This window comes from Aquarana catesbeiana, linkage group LG11 (assembly GCF_042186555.1).
Source record: "Aquarana catesbeiana isolate 2022-GZ linkage group LG11, ASM4218655v1, whole genome shotgun sequence".
NCBI lineage: Eukaryota > Metazoa > Chordata > Amphibia > Anura > Ranidae > Aquarana > Aquarana catesbeiana.
Window position 1 is genome coordinate 18162278 of NC_133334.1, and position 20925 is coordinate 18183202.

The window sequence follows — 20925 nt, forward strand, 5'->3', positions numbered from 1 at the left end:
TCCAGAACATTACGGCTGTTAGTGGGAATCAATAAGACTCTTAGTAAATAGTCAGACAGACTGAACAGGAAACTCAACAACTGGCCTCCACGAAATGCTCACTGGAGTCAGACTGGAAAATTCTGTCCGGTGAACCCGGCCTGTCTGCATTATAACTGGTGGATCGGTGTGATGACACATTTGTTGTGTGGAGACAACATTTTAAATGGGTCCCAATCCCTTCCACATGCGCTGCCCCTCTCAGCCTTTTTAACACGGAGGAACCTTTGGAATAACTTTCAATTATTGGGAAACCCTTACATTGGCGTTCATTGGGAGAAGGATCCTCTTCCGATGGCGGCCACTGGCAGAAGGACCCTCTTCCGATGGCGGCCACTGGCAGAAGGACCCTCTTCCGATGGCAGCCATGTGATTGGGAGAAGGACCCTCTTGCGCTGGTGGGCATCGGGAGAAGGACCCTCTTGCGCTGGTGGGCATCGGGAGAAGGACCCTCTTGCGCTGGTGGGCATCGGGAGAAGGACCCTCTTGCGCTGGTGGGCATCGGGAGAAGGACCCTCTTGCGCTGGTGGGCATCGGGAGAAGGACCCTCTTGCGCTGGTGGGCATCGGGAGAAGGATCCTCTTGCACTGGTGGGCATCGGGAGAAGGACCCTCTTGCACTGGTGGGCATCGGGAGAAGGACCCTCTTGCACTGGTGGGCATCGGGAGAAGGACCCTCTTGAGCTGGTGGGCATCGGGAGAAGGACCCTCTTGAGCTGGTGGGCATCGGGAGAAGGACCCTCCTGCGCTGGTGGGCATTGGGAGAAGGACCCTCTTACGTTGGCAGCCATGTCATTGGGAGAAGGACCCTCTTGCGCTGGTGGGCATCGGGAGAAGGACCCTCTTGCGCTGGTGGGCATCGGGAGAAGGACCCTCTTGCACTGGTGGGCATCGGGAGAAGGACCCTCTTGCACTGGTGGGCATCGGGAGAAGGACCCTCTTGCGCTGGTGGGCATCGGGAGAAGGACCCTCTTGCACTGGTGGGCATCGGGAGAAGGACCCTCTTGCACTGGTGGGCATCGGGAGAAGGACCCTCTTGCGCTGGTGGGCATCGGGAGAAGGACCCTCCTGCGCTGGTGGGCATTGGGAGAAGGACCCTCTTACGTTGGCAGCCATGTCATTGGGAGAAGGACCCTCTTGCGCTGGTGGGCATCGGGAGAAGGACCCTCTTGCGCTGGTGGGAATCGGGAGAAGGACCTTCTTAAATGTTGATGGTCATTGGGGGAAGAACCTTCTTACATGTTGGTGGTCATTGGGAAAAGGATCCTCCTGTGGTCATGGTAAAAGACTTATGGCACGCTGCAGGAGTTGGTACAGGAGATGGTCAGAGTCGGCAGACACGGTACAGGAGATGGTCAGAGACTTAGCAAATCACTGCTATTACAGCCCCTTTCACAATATGTATTATTTCTCGCAACAAGATCCATTCTATAAGGTTCGAAGAAACAAATTAAACATGAAAAGAGAAGAGAGATTGCCAGCACAGAAAAAGTAACATTGCGAAAGAAAGAAATAAACCAAACCACTAAACTACTACAATCCAATCTTTATCCATGGCATCAGTAAGCACCAGAACAGACTACTGTCTGCACTCTGCGGGGGGCCCCAGGGACTGCACAGTAAGAGCCAAAGGTTGCATGTGGCCCTCAAGCTGCAAATTGGACACCAGTGGTTTAGAAGGACCCCAATAATTTTATCCAAATGGGAAAAAAGCTGCAGTCAATTCTCTGCACATGAAAGGAAAGGTTCCTATATGTTGTGTCTACTATAGACCAGAATTGGTTTCTATAGTGCTGTCAAAATGTAACTAGATTTTCTATTTATAAAGTTGCAAAACACAACCAGCTGTGACCCCCTCCCCTCCTCCTCTACAGGCCACATAATATTATAATAATATCATAATATCACCAATCACAGTGTATACAATGTATCATAATATTACTGATCACTGTGTATAATACAAAGAACAACAAGAACAGAACTATCTACAAACACAGAAAGTGTCACTATGACATCAGAAGGTTTCAGCAGAATATGGACAATGTAATCTGCTCCATCTAAACTCACATCCAGAACTCTGCTATACCCAGACTTCCTGGGGGGGGGGGGGGATTCCAGCCAGGTGAGTCACCCCATTCTGGGCACACATGTCCTGCAATCACCACAATACAAGAACAGAGTCACAGGCACATGGCAGGAGGAGGACACCCACTGATACACCCCACATCTGTCACCCCAATACACAGCAATGATAAAGCTGGAGAAGCCCAGACACAACACACAGGATGACTATCAACAGCCCTGATCTGCCCCCCAAACTACCCTCTGATCTGCCCCTCTACTCCAAGATCTGCCCCTCACCATTAGGATATACTCTCTGATCTCCCCCAGGATCTGCCCCCCTGACCTACCCCTCTACTCTCTCTTCTGCTCCTCTGCCATCTGATCTGTCCCTCTGCCATCTCTTCTACCCCTCTGTCATATCATCTGTCCCCCTATCATTCCATCTACCCTCTCTGCCCCTCTGCAATCTGATCTAACCTTTCATCTGCCCCTCTGCCCTCTCATCTGCCCCTAGCAGGGCCCTCTGATTCCTCCTGTATTGTATTGTACTGTCTGCCCGAATGTTGTAAAGCGCTGCGTAAACTGTCGGCGCTATATAAATCCTGTATAATAATAATAATATACCCTCTCATCTGCCCCTATACCCTCTCATCTGCCCCTATACCCTCTCATATACCCCTATACCCTCTCATCTGCCCCTCTGCCCTCTTATCAACCCTATACCCCCTCATCTGCCCTCTCATCTGCTCCTATACCCCCTCATCTGCCCTCTCATCTGCTCCCTGCTCTACCATCCAATCTTCCAATTATCTGCCCCCCCCCCCCGGATCTCTCACCGTCAGTGGCGGACATCTCTATGAGGGTCTCCTCCTCTTTCTTCCCGGAGCGGATCATTGTCCCGGCTGTCCCCGCACACCACCCGGGAGAGGGGAGCCCGGAGATCACCGACCGACCGACTGACTGCAGGAGGAGAAGGAGGAGCACCCCGCCTCACCTCCCCTCCTCCATCCTCCTCCTCCCCCCTCCCCCATCACCATCACTACCCCTCCTCCTCCTCCTCCTCCTCCCAGCCGGACAGATCCGGGTGATCGGAGGATCGCTCTGTGTGTGATCTTCTATCATTGTACAGGGAGAGATACAATGTATCAATAATACTCAGTGTATATAATATAATGTAATGTACCCCCCACAGCATAGACCGCAGCATTGTACTCCTGTATATACAGAAACCATTCTATCATTATTACTATATCAGGATGTATGGGATGCTGGATGAGAGCCTCTCACTGAGCATAGACTGAGACTGAGACTGAGCATAGACTGAGACTGAGCATAAACTGAGACTGAGCATAGACTGAGACTGTAACTGAGCATAGACTGAGACTGAGACTGAGCATAGACTGAGACTGAGCATAGACTGAGACTGAGCATAGACTGAGACTGTAACTGAGCATAGACTGAGACTGAGCATAGACTGAGACTGTAACTGAGCATAGACTCAGACTGAGACTGAGCATAGACTGAGACTGAGCATAGACTGACCACGGGCATAGACTGGACATAGACGGAGACTGAGACTGAGCATAGACTGAGCATATTCTGAGACTGAGCATCGACTGAGACTGAGCATATTCTGAGACTGAGCATAGACTGAGCATAGACTGAGACTGAGCATAGATATAGACTGTATATAGACTGAGACTGAGCTTGGATATAGACTGTATATAGACTGAGACTGAGTATAGACTGAGACTGAGCATAGATGTAGACTGTATATAGACTATGACTGAGCATAGATATAGACTGTATATAGACTGAGACTGAGCATAGATATAGACCGTATATAGACTGAGACTGAGCATAGACATAGACTGTATATAGACTGAGCATAGACTGAGCATAGACATAGACTGTATATAGACTGAGCATAGACTGAGCATAGACATAGACTGTATATAGACTGAGCATAGACATAGACCGTATATAGACTGAGACTGAGCATAGATCGAGACTGAGCATAGATATAGACCGTATATAGACTGAGACTGAGCATAGACATAGACTGTATATAGACTGAGACTGAGCATAGACTGAGCATAGATATAGACCGTATATAGACTGAGACTGAGCATAGACCGAGACTGAGCATAGATATAGACTGTATATAGACTGAGACTGAGCATAGACCGAGACTGAGCATAGACGTAGACTGTACATAGACTGAGCATAGACATAGACTGTACATAGACTGAGCATAGACATAGGGGTTTATTTACTAAAGGAAAATCCACTTTGCACTGAAAGTGCACTTGTAAGTAAAGTCACTGTAGAGCCGAGGGGAACATGCAAGGAAAATAAAAAACAGCATTTTAGCTTGCACATGATTGGATGACACAATCAGCAGAGCTTCCCCTCATTTCAGATCTACCCCTCAGATTTAGATTGACTGCACTTTCAAGTGCACTTGCAGTGCAAAGTGGATTTGCCTTTCGTAAGTAACCCCCATAGACTGGGCATACTGTAGATTGAGCATAGACTAGGCATACTGTAGACTGGGCATAGACTGGGCATCATAGGTGTGCGCAGGAGGTGTGCCAGGTGTGCCTGGGCACAACCTAATCACTCCTGTGCAACATTGATTCCCCCTGCTGCCCGGGTCTGTGTCATTTACTGACTGCTTCCTTTTCTGAATGAGCACAGTGAGTGATTGGTACAGATCACTGTGTTCATTCACAACTGAAGCCTAGTAAACTGTGTTTACTGGGCTTCAGTTTGTGAATGAACAGGAAGCCGCTCAGTACAGAGCATTTACCATTCATTCACTGTGCAGTGCAACTAAAGCTGCAGAGAAAGGGGCTGGGGAATCTCTGTGCTCATCCCCTTTCTCTGTCGCAATAGTGAGGCATCAGGGGTCTGCTTAGACCCCTGATATTTCACCAAAGCCCCAGTGGGACTCCTTAAAGAACTGAAAATAAAAAATATTGTAAAAAAAAAAAAACAACTAAAAACTAAAATAAATTAATAAATAAAAAACTACTGACACTGCCCAACTGACACCAACCTTTGACCTACTGACACCATCCATGTTTTTATACATTTTAAATGTTTGTCTACATTTATAAGTGTGTGTATATATATATATATATATATATATATATATATATATATATATATATATATACACACATAAACACACGCACATACATGTGTTTGAGCTTTGGGGTGCACACCCTAATACAATAGTCTGCACACACCAGTGCTGGGCATACTGTAGACTGAGCATAGACGGCATAGACTGGGCATATACTGATGATCATACTGTAGACTGAGTATAGACTGAGCATAGAGCCTAGACTGAGCATAGACTGAGTATAGACTGAGCATAGATTGAGTATAGACTGAGCATAGACTGTGTATAGACTGAGCATAGACTGAGCATAGAGCCTAGGCTGAGTATAGACTGAGCATAGAGCCTAGACTGAGCATAGAGCCTAGACTGAGCATAGAGCCTAGACTGAGTATAGACTGAGCCTAGACCGAATATAGACTGAGCATAGACTGAGCATAGACTAGACTGAGCATAGAGCCTAGACTGAGTATAGACTGATCCTAAACTTAGTATAGACTGAGCATAGACTGAGCATAGACTGAGCATAGACTGAGTATAGACTGAGCATAGACTGAGTATAGACTGAGCATAGACTGAGTATAGACTGAGCATAGACTAGACTGAGTATAGACTTAGCCTAGACTGAGCATAGAGTCTAGACTTAGCATAGAGCCTAGACCGAGCATAGAGTCTAGACTGAGCATAGAGCCTAGACTGAGCATAGAGTCTAGACTGAGCATAGAGCCTAGACTGAGCATAGAGCCTAGACTGAGTATAGAGTCTAGACTGAGCATAGAGCCTAGACTGAGTATAGACTGAGCATAGACTGAGCATAGACTAGACTGAGCCGAGACTGAGCATAGACTAGACTGAGCCGAGACTGAGCATAGACTAGACTGAGCCGAGACTGAGCATAGACTAGACTGAGCCGAGACTGAGCATAGAGCCTAGACTGAGGATAGAGCCTAGACTGAGTATAGACTGAGCATAGAGCCTAGACTGAGCATAGACTGAGTATAGACTGAGCATAGATTGAGTATAGACTGAGCATAGACTGTGTATAGACTGAGCATAGACTGAGCATAGAGCCTAGGCTGAGTATAGACTGAGCATAGAGCCTAGACTGAGCATAGAGCCTAGACTGAGCATAGAGCCTAGACTGAGTATAGACTGAGCCTAGACCGAATATAGACTGAGCATAGACTGAGCATAGACTAGACTGAGCATAGAGCCTAGACTGAGTATAGACTGATCCTAAACTTAGTATAGACTGAGCATAGACTGAGCATAGACTGAGCATAGACTGAGTATAGACTGAGCATAGACTGAGTATAGACTGAGCATAGACTGAGTATAGACTGAGCATAGACTGAGTATAGACTGAGCATAGACTAGACTGAGTATAGACTTAGCCTAGACTGAGCATAGAGTCTAGACTTAGCATAGAGCCTAGACCGAGCATAGAGCCTAGACTGAGCATAGAGCCTAGACTGAGTATAGAGTCTAGACTGAGCATAGAGCCTAGACTGAGTATAGACTGAGCATAGACTGAGCATAGACTAGACTGAGCCGAGACTGAGCATAGACTAGACTGAGCCGAGACTGAGCATAGACTAGACTGAGCCGAGACTGAGCATAGACTAGACTGAGCCGAGACTGAGCATAGAGCCTAGACTGAGGATAGAGCCTAGACTGAGTATAGACTGAGCATAGACTAGACTGAGTATAGACTGAGCATAGACTGAGCATAGAGCCTAGACTGAGCATAGAGCCTAGACTGAGTATAGACTGAGCATAGACTAGACTGAGTATAGACTGAGCATAGAGCCTAGACTGAGCATAGACTGAGTATAGACTGAGTATAGACTGAGCATAGACTAGACTGAGCATAGACTGAGCATAGACTGAGTATAGACTGAGCATAGACTGAGTATAGACTGAGTATAGACTGAGTATAGACTGAGTATAGCCTGAGCATAGACTACACTGAGTATAGACTGAGTATAGACTGAGCATAGACTGAGTATAGACTGAGCATAGACTGAGTATAGACTGAGTATAGACTGAGCATAGACTACACTGAGTATAGACTGAGTATAGACTGAGCATAGACTGAGTATAGCCTGAGTATAGACTGAGCATAGACTACACTGAGTATAGACTGAGTATAGACTGAGCATAGACTGAGTATAGACTGAGCATAGACTGAGTATAGCCTGAGTATAGACTGAGCATAGACTGAGTATAGACTGAGTATAGACTGAGCATAGACTGAGTATAGACTGAACATAGACTGAGTATAGACTGAGTATAGACTGAGCATAGACTGAGTATAGCCTGAGTATAGACTGAGCATAGACTGAGTATAGACTGAACATAGACTGAGTATAGACTGAGTATAGACTGAGTATAGACTGAGTATAGACTGAGCATAGACTGAGCACAAACTAGACTGAGCATAGACTGAGACTTTGTGCTGTCCCTGTGTACCAATATTCACATACAATGTATATCAACAGAGAATACACACCGATCAGCCATAACATTCTGACCACTGACAGGTAAAGTGAATAAGACTGATCATCTCATTCCAATGGCATCTGAAAGTGGGTGGGGTATATTAGGCAGCAAGTGAACATGTTGTCCCTGAAGATCATATGTTGAAAGCAGAAAAAAAAGGACAAGCCTAAGGATTTAAGGTGCTTTGCCAAGGACCAAATTGAAATGTCTAGACGACTGGGCCAGAGCGACTCCAAAACTGCAGCTCTTGTGGTATATACCCAGTCTGCAGTGGTCAGGACCGACCAAAAGTGGGCCAGGGAAGGAGAACCAGCCAACCGGCGACATGGTCATGGGTGGGCAGGGCTTATTGATGGACGTTGGAAGCCAAGGCTGGCCCATGTAGTCCAATCCGATAGAAAAGCTACTAGTAGGGTCGCCACCTGTCAGGGATTCACCCGGACAGTCCGGGTTTTGAATCTTGTGTCCGGGTTTCAGATGGACTGAAACCCAGACACCTTATTCAGACCGGGCGGTGGCTCCCCAAGTAACCAAGATAGTAACACACAAATCTGTTGCCGTCCGAGAGCTGCGGGTGGTCGTCTTGGGGCAGGTTCGGCAACACTGGGGGGGCAGGGCGATGATGATAGCAAGAGCAATTTGGCCACACGCACGGTTCGCTGTGGCACGCTATGCACTCTACATTACTACTCTCCTTGGGGCACTCATAGGTGTCCCAGACTGCTAAAGTGTTTGGGTTTGGCTTGAAGAAAAGGTGGCAACACTAGCTACTAGAGCTCACATTGCTGAAAAAAATAATGCTGGTTCTGATAGAAAGGTGTCAGATCACACAGAGGATCACAGTTTGTTGTGTATGGGGTGGTGTAGCTGCAGAGCGGTCAGGGTGTCCACAGCCAAAAGCACCTACAATGGGCATGTGAGCATCAGAACTGGACCACAGAGCAATGGAAGAAGGTGGCCTGGTCTGATGAATTCAAAAATAGTTTGAGGAACACAACAAGTTCATGGTGTTGACTTGGCCTCCAAATTCTCCAGACCTCAATACAATCCAGCATCTGCGGGTTCTGCTGGAAAAACAAGTCCGATCCATGGAGATCCCATCTCACAACATACAAGACTTAAAGGATCTGCTACTGATGGCTTGGTGCCAGATACCACAACGTACCTTCAGAGGTCTACTGGAGTCCATGCCTCAATGGGTCTGGCCGGTTTTGGTGGCAAAAGGGGGATCTACTCAATATTAGGTGGGTGGTCATAATGTTATGACTGATCAGTATACATAATCCTGTGTCATACCTTCCCTTCCTGCTGAGTATACACCAGGGCACTTTAGTATTATGTAGGAGTAAATAGACACAATGTATCATTAATAATAAAGCAGTGTGTATGTAATTCTGTATCATAGTTTCCTCTCCCACTGAGCATACAGCGGGGCACTGCACTGCTATGCAAGTAAATACAGATACAATGTACCATTAATAATATAACAGTATGTGTGTAGCTCTGTTATAGTCTTCCTTCCCACTGTGCAAACACTGAGCCCTGTACTACTGTCACTGGCTAGTAATATGTGGCTTAGTGGTTGGCACTTCTGCCTTGCAGCACTGAGGTCCTCAGTTCAAATTCTGGCCAGGACATGGCATGGAGTTTGCATGTTCTCCTTGTACCTGCGTTAGTTTCCTCCGGGTACTCCTATTTCCTCCCACCCTTCAAATACATGCTGGTAGGTTAATTGTCTCCTGTCTAGATTGGCCCTGGCAGTACTGAGAATGGCTCCTCCACTGTTAATACATGTCATAGAATGGGGTGTATCACCTTGGGTCTATTCTTTGTCCCCCTTACTTCACTGCGCCTCGGGCAGCCGTCCCTCCTGCCCACCTCTTGTCCCGGCCCTGGTATGTGTGTGTAAGATAGAAACCTTAGATTGTAAGCTCCTTGAGGACAGGGACTGATGTAAATGTACAATATGGAAAGTGCTGCGTAAATTGTTAGACCTATATAATTGTCTGTAATAAATACATATTGCATACAGATATACAGTATAGATACAATGGCTTAACCACATCTAGAAGCTGGAAAAGCTGAGTATGAGTGTAGGCAGGTGCAGTTAGCTACTTAGCCACTAGGTGGCTCCGCACAAGAATAGTGTCTTGTTACAGCAGACAGTGTCATCAGGTGCTAGGACCCCTTTTAGGTAGGGCCCTCCTGCAGTGATGTCATAGGTGAGTCAGCACCCATATATAAATCAGGTAGGGAGGAGCCCTAATACACTCGGGGCATGGGGGGGGCAAACACCTATGTAGATGTACCCGGCACGTGTGGGCTCTGGAAAGGCCAGGAGGCCAGGAGGAGCAGACCTGCACTCTGATAGAATATATAAAATATACAGAAGTCTCTTCTACTCCCGAAGTTTTAAACACTACCAACGAGGCCAAGTGTGGAACTGCAGAATGAGCACCCTGAAGTGCTTAGCAGCTTCCAGAAGTTTGCAAAGGTAAGTATAAGGCTGTATTCACACCTGAGCATTTTCAGCTCATAAAACGCTCGTAAAATGCCCAAAAAAACACCTGAAAAACTCCCAACAAGCAAAATCCCATTCACTTCAAAGGCACCTGTTCACATCTGAGCGTTTTGTCACCTGAAGCAAAACGCCTGAAAAACGCCCTACGCTCAAGAACATGAGCTTCCCGGGGCAGATTACAGGCGTTTTTCTGCCTTTTACATTGGTGACCTGTACAAAATCGCGTCAAAAATGTGGCAAAATCGCGGTAAAAAACACTGCGAAATCGCGGTAAAAACGCCCGACTTTGAAACGCTCGGGTGTGAATGCAGCCTAAGTGTAGGCAGGTGCAGTTAGCTATGTGGCCACTAGGTATCTCTGTTCCAAAATAGTGCCTGGTTACCGCAGGCAGTGTCATAAGGTGCTAGGCCCCCTTTTTAGGTAGAGCCATCCTACAGTGATGTCATAGGTGAGTCAGTGCCCATATATAAGTCAGGTAGGTTGGAGCCCTAACACACTTGGGGCACAGGGGGGCCAAACACCCCACACCTATGTAGATGTACCCGGCATGTGCAGGCCATGGACAAGGCAGGAGGCCAGGAGGAACAGACCAGAACTCTGGAAGAATATAATACAATATACAGAAGTCTCTCCTATCCCCCGAAGATTTAAACACTACTAACGAGGCCAGGTGTGGAACTGCAGAATGAGCACCCACATCTAGAAGCTGGCAAAAGCTGAGTATGAGTGTAGGCAGGTGCAGTTAGCTACTTGGCCACTAGGTGGCTCCATATGAGAATAGTGTCTTGTTACAGCAGTGTCATCAGGTGCTAGGACCCCTTTATGTAGAGCCATCCTGCAGTGATGTCATAGGTGTGTCAGCACCCATATATAAGTCTGGTAGGTTGGAGCCCTAACACACTTGGGGCACAGGGGGCCAAACACCCCACACCTATGTAGATGTACCGGGCACGTGCGGGCCCTGGACAAGGCAGGAGGCCAGGAGAAGCAGCCCAGCACTCTGGATGAATATACTGTATACAGTAGTCTCTCCTACCCCCGTAAACACCCTACTATTATGTGTGGAAGAATATATAGATACAATATATATAAGAGTATGTGTATAGTGCCAGGATCTCCTCTCCCGTCCCACTGAGCATACACAGGGGCACAACTCCTGTATTATATGCTGGAAGGATAAAGTAATACGCCCTCAGAGCACACCGACCACACACTGCACTATAATCAATATAAAGAAGAATATTATGACTGCCTGTATAAAACGCTGCATAATCACCGGCTCCTTCCACTGAGCATACACCGCAGCATTGTACCTCTAAGATATATCACAGAAGTCTGTATATAATAATGTCTCTCCCTTCCCCCTCCCATTGAGCACACATTAGGGCCCTGCCAATTCCTAACTGTATTACAATGTACTAAGATAATGCACCAGTACATACACTATATTACCAAAAGTTTTGGGACGCCTGCCTTTACACGCACATGAACTTTAACCCCTTCAGTACCGTGCACTTTCACCCCCCTTCCTGCCCAGGCCCATTTTCAGCTTTCAGTGCTATAACATTTGAATGTGGATTAAAAAAAATACAGCACTCGCAACACACACTATAAGGGAAATCAGCAAAAAAGTCCAAATAAAAATCCAAATAAATGCAACTGAAGTGTTAGTCCACAATGAAGTAGGTGCAGAAAATGCTTCACAAACTTGCAGGAGCGCAGTGACACCTTGCAGGAGCGCAGTGACACCCCCTTTTGTATCCCCACTCACCAGAACAGGACGACCCCCAGCTTTGCAGTCCAGGGGTCTGGAATTTTGAATGACAATTGCGCGGTCGTGCAACACTGTACTCATATGAAATTTTGATTATTTTTTTTCACACAAATAGAGCTTTCTTTTGGTGGTATTTGATCACCTCTACGGTTTTTATTTTTTGCGCTATAAACAAAAAATTTTGACAATTTTGAAAAAAAAAAAAAAAAAACACAATATTTTTTACTTTTTGCTATAATAAATATCCCAATTTTTTTAAAAAAATAAAAAAAATGTTTTCCTCAGTCTAGGCAGATACGTATTCTTCTACATATTTTCAGTTAAAAAAAAAAATCGCAATAAGCGTATATTGATTGGCTTGTGCAAAAGTTATAGCGCCTACAAAATAAGTTATTGATTTATAGTATTTTTATTATTATTACTTTTAACTAGTAATGGCGGCGATCTGCAAATTTTTATCAGGTCTGCGACATTACGGCGGAGAGATCGGACACTTTTGACACTATTTTGGGACCCTTGACATTTATACAGCGATCAGAGCTAAAAATAGCCATTGATTACTGTATAAATGTCACTGGCAGGGAAGGGGTTAAACTAGGGGGCGATCAAGGGGTTAACTGTGTTACCTAGGGAGTGATTCTAACTGTGGGGGGAGGGGACTCACTGGGGGAGGTGACCGATCGGTATCCCTATATACAAGGAACACATGATCTGTCTCCTCTCCCCTGACAGAACGTGGATCTGTGTGTTTACACACACACAGATCCATGTTCCTGCTCTGTCACGAGCGATCGCAGGTGCCGGTGGACATCACGGCCGACAGGCACGCGCATTGGCTCCTCTACGACACGGTTGGCGCGCACGCGCCCCCTATGCTGGCGCGAAGCTGAGGATGTCATTAACGCCCGCCCAGGATGGGAGATCCCATCTGCGGACGTCATATTACTATGGGCGGGTATTGAAATGGTTAATGGCATCCCAGTCTTAGTCCATAGGGTTCAGTATTGAGTTGGCTCCGCCCTTTGCAGCTATAAGAGCTTCAACTCTTCTGGGAAGACCGTCCACAAGGTTTAGGAGTGTGTCTATGGGAATGTTTGACCATTCTTCCAGAAGTGCATTTGTGAGGTCAGGCACTGATGTTGGATGAGGAGGCCTGGCTTGCAATCTCCGCTCTAATTCATCCTAAAGGTGTTCTATCGGGTTGAGGTCAGGACTCTGTGCAGGCCAGCCAAGTTCATCCATGCTCATCCATGTCTTTATGGATTCTTATTGATCTTTTTATTGAGTTTGCAGAAGACAAAGGAAGGATGCCATTTACACATAATACATGCAATGTGACTCTCGGACAGTATAAAGAAATGGACCAATAAGAATAAAGGGGCAGCTTGGAGACATTGGGAGAGATTTGCTAAAACTGGAGAGAGCAAAATCTGGTGCAGCTGTGCATGGGAGCCAATCAGCTTCTAACTTCAGCTTGTTCGAATAAAGTGATTGTAAAGCCTTCAGGTTTTACACCTTAAAGCGGAGTTCCGCCTTCCCTTCCAAAAATGAAAAGTCAGCATCTACACATGCTGTACACATACTGTAGCTGCTGACTTTTAATATTAGAACACTTACCTGTCCTGGAATCCAGCGATGTCATCACCGCAGCCGATGTTTCCATCAGCTGTCAGGTGCTGCCATCGCCATTGGCGGTAAGGGAACCCAGCAGTGAAGCCTGGCGGCTTCACGGCTGGGACCCTACTGTGCATGTGCGAAGCGCGCTGCGCTCTCTTACTGGCCTGGCAGCAGGAGAAGGCGGAGGGAGCAGAAAGGGGGCCGGCGTTCTGACATACCGTGCCGTGGCGAGGTCCAATGGAAGTGGGGACAAGGTACCCGCTCCACAGCGTGATTTGGCCCCGCCCCAATGAAGAGGAGGAGCCTGGAGCGCCGGCGGGGGACCCCAGAAGAAGAAGACCGGGGCTGCTCTGTGCAAAACCATTACACAGAGCTGCTAAGTATAATATGTTTGTTATTTTAATAAAAAAAAAAAGCTTTACAACCACTTTAATTGACAGTGAAACCTGGAAGCTGATTGGTTTCTATGCAGAAGTGAGCCGGATTTTGCACGCTCCGGTTTTAGTAAATCCCCCCCCATTGTATATATGAACAATAGTATTAGAGAAGACAAATCATTCTATTGTGTCCACCAGCCCACTGAGCATCCAGTTCTAGAGCCTTCAGTGTCTAAACACCCTAAAAATACATTGTATCTAATATGTAGACACATGTTTCAGGATTGTCAGTTCTTCTTAATGCAAACTTACACTATAATATTACACTATAATATCACACTATAATATTACACTATAGTATTACACTATAATATCACACTATAATATTACACTATAGTATTGGCGTGGGACTTTTAAGGCACAGCATACTTTTTGTTATTAAAATATACCGTATTTTGTTTATTCAAAAGAGAAACATTAATAACAATTTCCAAGTCACATTACAAAATACATCATAATTGGACAGTATGTAACCTACAGTCATACCACAAGATATGCTATGATATAATATTCACAAGGTAATTATATTAAAACGTTCTATTTTATTATATTCCCTTTAATTGATTCCCAGCTATTTGGAAGAACAAACTTCCTTTCTAAGATATTCTAATTTCTACCTACTTTTTATAGGGCCTTATTATTCTTTATTTGGGGCTGTATGAATATCACCCTACCAGGACAAATAGCAGCTTAAATCTTCGCCATAGAAACAACATAACCCCCCAAAAAAACAACAAATAATTCTCCAATTTTTAATGAGTAGATCTCCTTCTGAATGACATTGAATTTAATAATATATTGAACTTTATACCCAAGCCTTGATAGAGGGATATAGAGGGGGTGGGTGTGGGACTCATGGGTATTTTCAGGGCCATCTGCAGGGCAAAAGGGGCAGCTGTTGGGGTTCACCCGGACAGTCCGGGTTTTTAATTATGTGTCCGGGTTTCAGTTCGCCCTAAACCCGGACACATCATTCAGACCAGGCTGTCCCCAAGTAACTGAGATAGCCACACACAAATCTGCTGCCGTCCGGGAGCTGGGGGCGGCTGTCGGGTGGCAGGTTCGTCATCACTGGGAGGCTGGGCGTTGATGTCAGCAAGAACATTTTGGGCACACTCACCCACCGCACGCTGTGCGTGCCACATTACTGCTTTCCTTGGGGTACCCAAAGGTCTTTTATAATCCTATAACATATACTACACACCAAAAAATGTTTCCCTACGTCACTAAAGTGTTTGGGTTTGGCTCGAAGAAAGGGTGGCAACCCTAGCAGCTGCCCTGGGCCCATCATTGTTGTGTGGCCCAAAGCAGCTGCCTCATACTTGTTCCTTGAAGTTTTAGTCTTGTGCTGTGTCCCGATATCTCAGTGTGAAGTTCTGTTACTAATGCTGCTCATCTCTACCCTATTGCCGTGTACAGATGACTGACCTGCAGACCCTGTATTTAAATAGAGACAGCATTAATATGCAAATAGCCTCAGATCGGCAGCATTGATATGTAAATAGCCGCAGACTGGCAGTAACCTCTAGCAACCAATCAGTGAGCTGTAATAATGTGCAGTAACCTCTAGCAACCAATTAGTGAGTGGTAAGGATGTCCAGTAGCCTCTAGCAACCAGTGAGCAGTAATAATGCGCAGTAACCTCTAGCAACCAATCAGTGAGTAGTAATAATGTGCAGTAACCTCTAGCAACCAATTAGTGAGTGGTAAGGATATCCAGTAACCTCTAGCAACCAATCAGTGAGCAGTATTGATGTACAGTAATGTCTAGCAACCAATCAACAAGCAGAAGTCATGTGCTGTAACCTCTAGCAAATAATCAGTGAGCCATAATGTGTGCTCTAACTTCTAGCAGCCAGTCAGTGAGCAGTAATGATACCTCTGGCAACCAATCGCAATCGCTACCTGATCTGATTCAGTAAACTGATATTGAGTCTAGCTGCTATTCTTTATGTGTATGAGGGTTCCCCATGACCCTTGGGAAGCTCGCTTTCTCAGATCCTCCCTTCCTCTCTCCCTTTTTTCCTCCCCTCTCCACCCCCCCCCCTTGCCCCCTTCCCCCCTTCCCCCCTTCCCCTTTGTGTGGGAGAATCTTAATGCAATGGGCAGTGATAAAGTCACAATGGTTTCTATGGAGCAGAGCTCAATGTCTCCCAGTTTGTCAGAAGCTCACCAGCAGGGAACGGAACCCTCAGGGCTAAATCACACAGGTGGCCAGAGGGCAGTAAAAGTAGCCAGCTGAGCCACTGTTTTACTGTCATGCGACTGTCTACCTAAACACAACAATTCAGGGCTATACCCAAGCTGCGGGTGCGATGCTTTGCAGCAAAAACGAAACAGCATGTAGCATTTAACAGGCAGTACCACCACCAAACATGACCCATCTAAGTGAATGAGGCTGCGCCACAACTGCTGTGCAACCACATGATTGTTAGATCAGCAATTTAACCACTTAAGGACCGAGCCTCTTTCTTTTACACTTGTTGTTTACAAGTTCAAATATTTTTTTTTTTTGCTATAAAATTACTTAGAACCCTCAAACATTGTATATTTTTTTTCTAACACCCTAGAGAATAAAATGGCGGTCATTGCAATACTTTCTGTCACACCGTATTTGCGCGGCGGTCTTACAAGCGCACTTTTTTTGGAAAAAATACACTATTTAGAATAAAAAAATAAGACAAGAGTAAAGTTAGCCCATTTTTTTGTTATATTGCGAAAGATAATGTTATGCCGAGTAAATTGATACCCAACATGTCACGCTTCAAAATTGCCCCCGCTCGTGGAATGGCATCAAGCTTTTACCCTTAAAAATCTCCATAGGCAATGATTAAAAATGTCTAGAGGTTACCAGTTTTGAGTTACAGAGGAGGTCTAGGGCTAGAATTATTGCTCTTGCTCTACCGATCGCGGCGATACCTCACATGTGTGGTTTGAACACCGTTTTCATATGTGGGCGCTACTCACGTATGTGTTCGCTTCTGCGCGCGAGCTCGTCGGGAAGAGGCGCATTCAAAATTTTTAATTTTTTTTCTTATAATCTTTTATTTTGACACTGTCCTTTTAAAAAAAAATGTTTTGGATCACTTTTATTCCTATTAGAAGGAATGTAAACATCCTTTGTAATAGAAAAAAAGCATGACAGGGCCTCTTAAATGTCAGATGTGGGGTCAAAAAGACCTCAGATCTCATATTTACACTAAAATGCAATAATAAAAAAAAAATAGAAAATTTCACTTTTAGAGCTATGGACGAAAGTGACGGTTGACGTCGCTTCCGCCCTCCCATGCTATGGAGCCAAGTGGGAGCCATCTTCCCCTCAGTCGTCAGCCAGGCATCCACGGGAGAGGACGCAATCACCTCCGCTACCGGCGGGTCCGGAGCATGGCGGAGACGACTGGACTGTGGCGGGAGGGGGGTGGGGTGCATGGTGTTCCCCATAAAATACCGGGGTTTAACCCCGGTATTTAGTGTCAAAGTACCGACGTACGGGTACGTCGCTTTGCGTGAAGTGGTTAAAGTGTCACTGTGGATCCTAAGGGGTTAATCCTCTGCATTGTGCAAAAAGGCTGTTTGATCCTGTCTTCTACTGTCCCCAATCCATCTCCTGATAGAACAGAGCCTCGGGAGCAAGCTGCACATGCTCAGTTTGGTGTGTATTGCTAGAGAATTTTCTTTCTTTTCTTGGGAGGGTGCATGTGATTAGCACAAGGCCAATCAGCACTGTCCAGACAGAGGATCAGGTCCTGCAGCCTCATAGGAACGTCAGAAGAGAATGAAAACTCATCCTACAAGCTTTAACTAGACACTGATAGAAGTCACAACACTGCTTTATACTGCTGATCAGAAAAGGTATTTAACAGTTTGTATTTACTAAAAAAAATTGCATTTTCATGTTCTGTGTACTGTGGGAGACCAGATATAGTGAATGTAGGCTCCTGGAGAGACCAGATATAGTGAATGCCGGGTCCTGGGGAGACCAGATATAGTGAATGCAGAGTCCTGGGGAGACCAGATATAGTGAATGCAGAGTCCTGGGGAGATCAGATATAGTGAATGCAGAGTCCTGGGGAGACCAGATATAGTGAATGCAGGGTCCTGGGGAGAGCAGATATAGTGAATGCAGAGTCCTGGGGAGATCAGATATAGTGACTGCAGAGTCCTGGGGAGATCAGATATAGTGAATGCAGAGTCCTGGAGAGACCAGATATAGTGAATGCAGGGTCCTGGGGAGACCAGATATAGTGACTGCAGAGTCCTGGGGAGACTAGATATAGTGAATGCAGAGTCCTGGAGAGACCAGATATAGTGAATGCAGAGTCCTGGGGAGACCAGATATAGTGACTGCAGAGTCCTGGGGAGACTAGATATAGTGAATGCAGAGTCCTGGAGAGACCAGATATAGTGAATGCAGAGTCCTGGGGAGACCAGATACAGTGAATGCAGAGTCCTGGGGAGATCAGATATAGTGAATGCAGGCTCCTGGGAAGACCAGATATAGTGAATGCAGAGTCCTGGGGAGAGCAGATATAGTGAATGCAGGCTCCTGGGGAGAGCAGATATAGTGAATGCAGGGTCCTGGGAAGACCAGATATAGTGAATGCAGGCTCCTGGGGAGACCAGATATAGTGAATGCAGAGTCCTGGGGAGACCAGATATAGTGAATGCAGAGCCCTGGGGAGACCAGATATAGTGAATGCAGGCTCCTGGGGAGACCAGATATAGTGAATGCAGAGTCCTGGGGAGATCAGATATAGTGAATGCAGGTTCCTGGGAAGACCAGATATAGTGAATGCAGAGTCCTGGGGAGACCAGATATAGTGAATGCAGGGTCCTGGGGAGACCAGATATAGTGAATGCAGAGTCCTGGGGAGACCAGATATAGTGAATGCAGAGTCCTGGGGAGACCAGATATAGTGAATGCAGGCTCCTGGGGAGACCAGATATAGTGAATACAGAGTCCTGGGGAGACCAGATATAGTGAATGCAGGCTCCTGGGAAGACCAGATATAGTGAATGCAGGCTCCTGGGGAGACCAGATATAGTGAATGCAGGCTCCTGGGTTTAGTAACACTTTAAGGGTCACAGCAATTTAAGGGTTAAAGAAGAGGGGGGAGGAGGTGACTGACATATTATCTCCACACCTTCTGTCAAATGCAAGTATAGCTGCACAGAGGCACAACCTGGTCATTAATGAAAAGCAATCCAGACAGGTATAACTTTTGACCAAGTTCAGTTGGAATGCTCTGAGCTCCATTTAAACACTACGAATGAGACCAGGTGTGGAACTTCTAGGTGAGCACCTTGATCTGTTTAGCAGCAAGTCGGCAAAGGTGAGTATGGACTGGTCCACCAAGTCTAAATCATCCTATGCTTTCAAGGAGAAGAGGGGGGACTGGCTCACCATGATCTGCCTACAGCCGCAGGTATATCCTTGGTTTGTATTCCTCAGCCATTCATTAACTGGAGCTACAGTCGAGACAACTTTTTTTTTTGGTTAGGGTGTAAAAAAGGCTTTTAGGTCTTTGTTCTGTCTGATTTTGCCATTGGGGTTCCCCTTCCCCACTTCCTGCCCTATTGGGATGACAAGAAAGTAGTGGGGAAATTGCCACCTTTGGTAATGTCACTGGGAAAGGTGTCCCCATTAGAAGGTTACTGATCACCTCCTGCTGGCATTTGGCACAGGAAATGAGGGCAAATCTCCACAATGGGACACAGACAGGGCTATAAATTCAATCAGGGCTGCATCCACCCCCACTTGATATTAGTAATGATGACATCTCCATCCCATGAGCTGTACATCACAGTAAGTTTGGGTTCCTTTAGGCCTCACCGTGACTTGCCAAGATCTACTGCCTCAGACGCTCAGTCCATTCAATAAATGCTCTTTGATGGATTTCTAGAGCACTTCATCCCTCTGGGAGTAAAATGTTTCTGGGAATTAAAAAAAAAATGTTGGCACTTGGCGAATATAAATTACTACTACTAAATTGTAAAAGAGGGAATTTCCTTGTCGAATTCTAACATATATAGGAGTCCTGGCACTAGCTGTAATGATTGGCTGAGCTTTCCATATATAGAAGTGCTGTATACATCTCCCTACAATGGGTTCCTCATACAGCACCATTAATGCTTCTTCAGTCTTCAACTTATCATGGTGGGAGCAGATCACCGCCGGTGGTGACTAGTCACTTCCTCCACAAACTGGAGCAAAGTTCTTCCCACTTTCAGTATCTGTTCCTCTGTCCTCTGATGTCTGTCAGTTAGTAGAAATGCTAGAGAAGGTAATTCCACTCTTCTATTACACGGGAGGGCAGCAGGTTGTCCAGGTCTGGTGTAATCCCCATGTGGATTTGTGGTGTTTTGTTACATATTTTAGAGGATTGGTCCTAATCCTGTCACTTTCCTCCGTTCATTTAGACTCTCCTTCCTCCTCCACCCATTCATTCCACCTTTTATTCTCCTCTCCTTCATTTCCCCTACATTCCCCTTCTTTTCTGTATTCCCTTCCCTTTCATCCCACTTTGCATGTCTCTTCATCTCCCCCCTCTTCTTCTCTTCTTCTCTTCACTTCTTTTCTTTCTCCTCTCCCTTTCTTCGCCTCTTCTCTTCCTTTCCCTTCTCTCCTTTTCTTCTCCTCTCCTGTTCCTCTTCCTTTTCTTTCTTCTCGTCTCCTTTTCCTTTTCTTTTTTCTCTTCTCCCGCTCCCACTCCTCTCCTCTTTTCTTCCTCTGCCTTTCTTTTCTTCTTCTCTTCCTCCTTTTCATCTTCCCCTTTCTTTCTGCTCCTCTTCCTTTGCTTTCTTTTCTCCGTTTCCTTTTATTTCTTTTCTTCTCCTCTCCTCTT

The 20925-nt window shown here is 45.9% G+C and overlaps 1 protein-coding gene across 5 annotated transcripts in view; it reads right to left on the reverse strand.

Annotated features, from left to right (window-relative positions):
* Positions 1–3104, reverse strand: part of ANO5 (anoctamin 5) — a 131864-nt gene extending 128760 nt beyond the window's left edge. For 3 of the 5 annotated variants that reach the window (XM_073604027.1, XM_073604026.1, XM_073604023.1), the window contains exon 1: positions 2939–3104. In XM_073604027.1, coding sequence (XP_073460128.1) covers positions 2939–2996 — 58 coding nt within the window. In that variant the 5' untranslated portion in view covers positions 2997–3104. The remainder of the gene's footprint in view (positions 1–2938) is intronic. The other 2 variants (XM_073604025.1, XM_073604024.1) reach the window with 1 other exon arrangement.
* Between the last annotated feature and the right edge of the window lie 17821 nt (positions 3105–20925).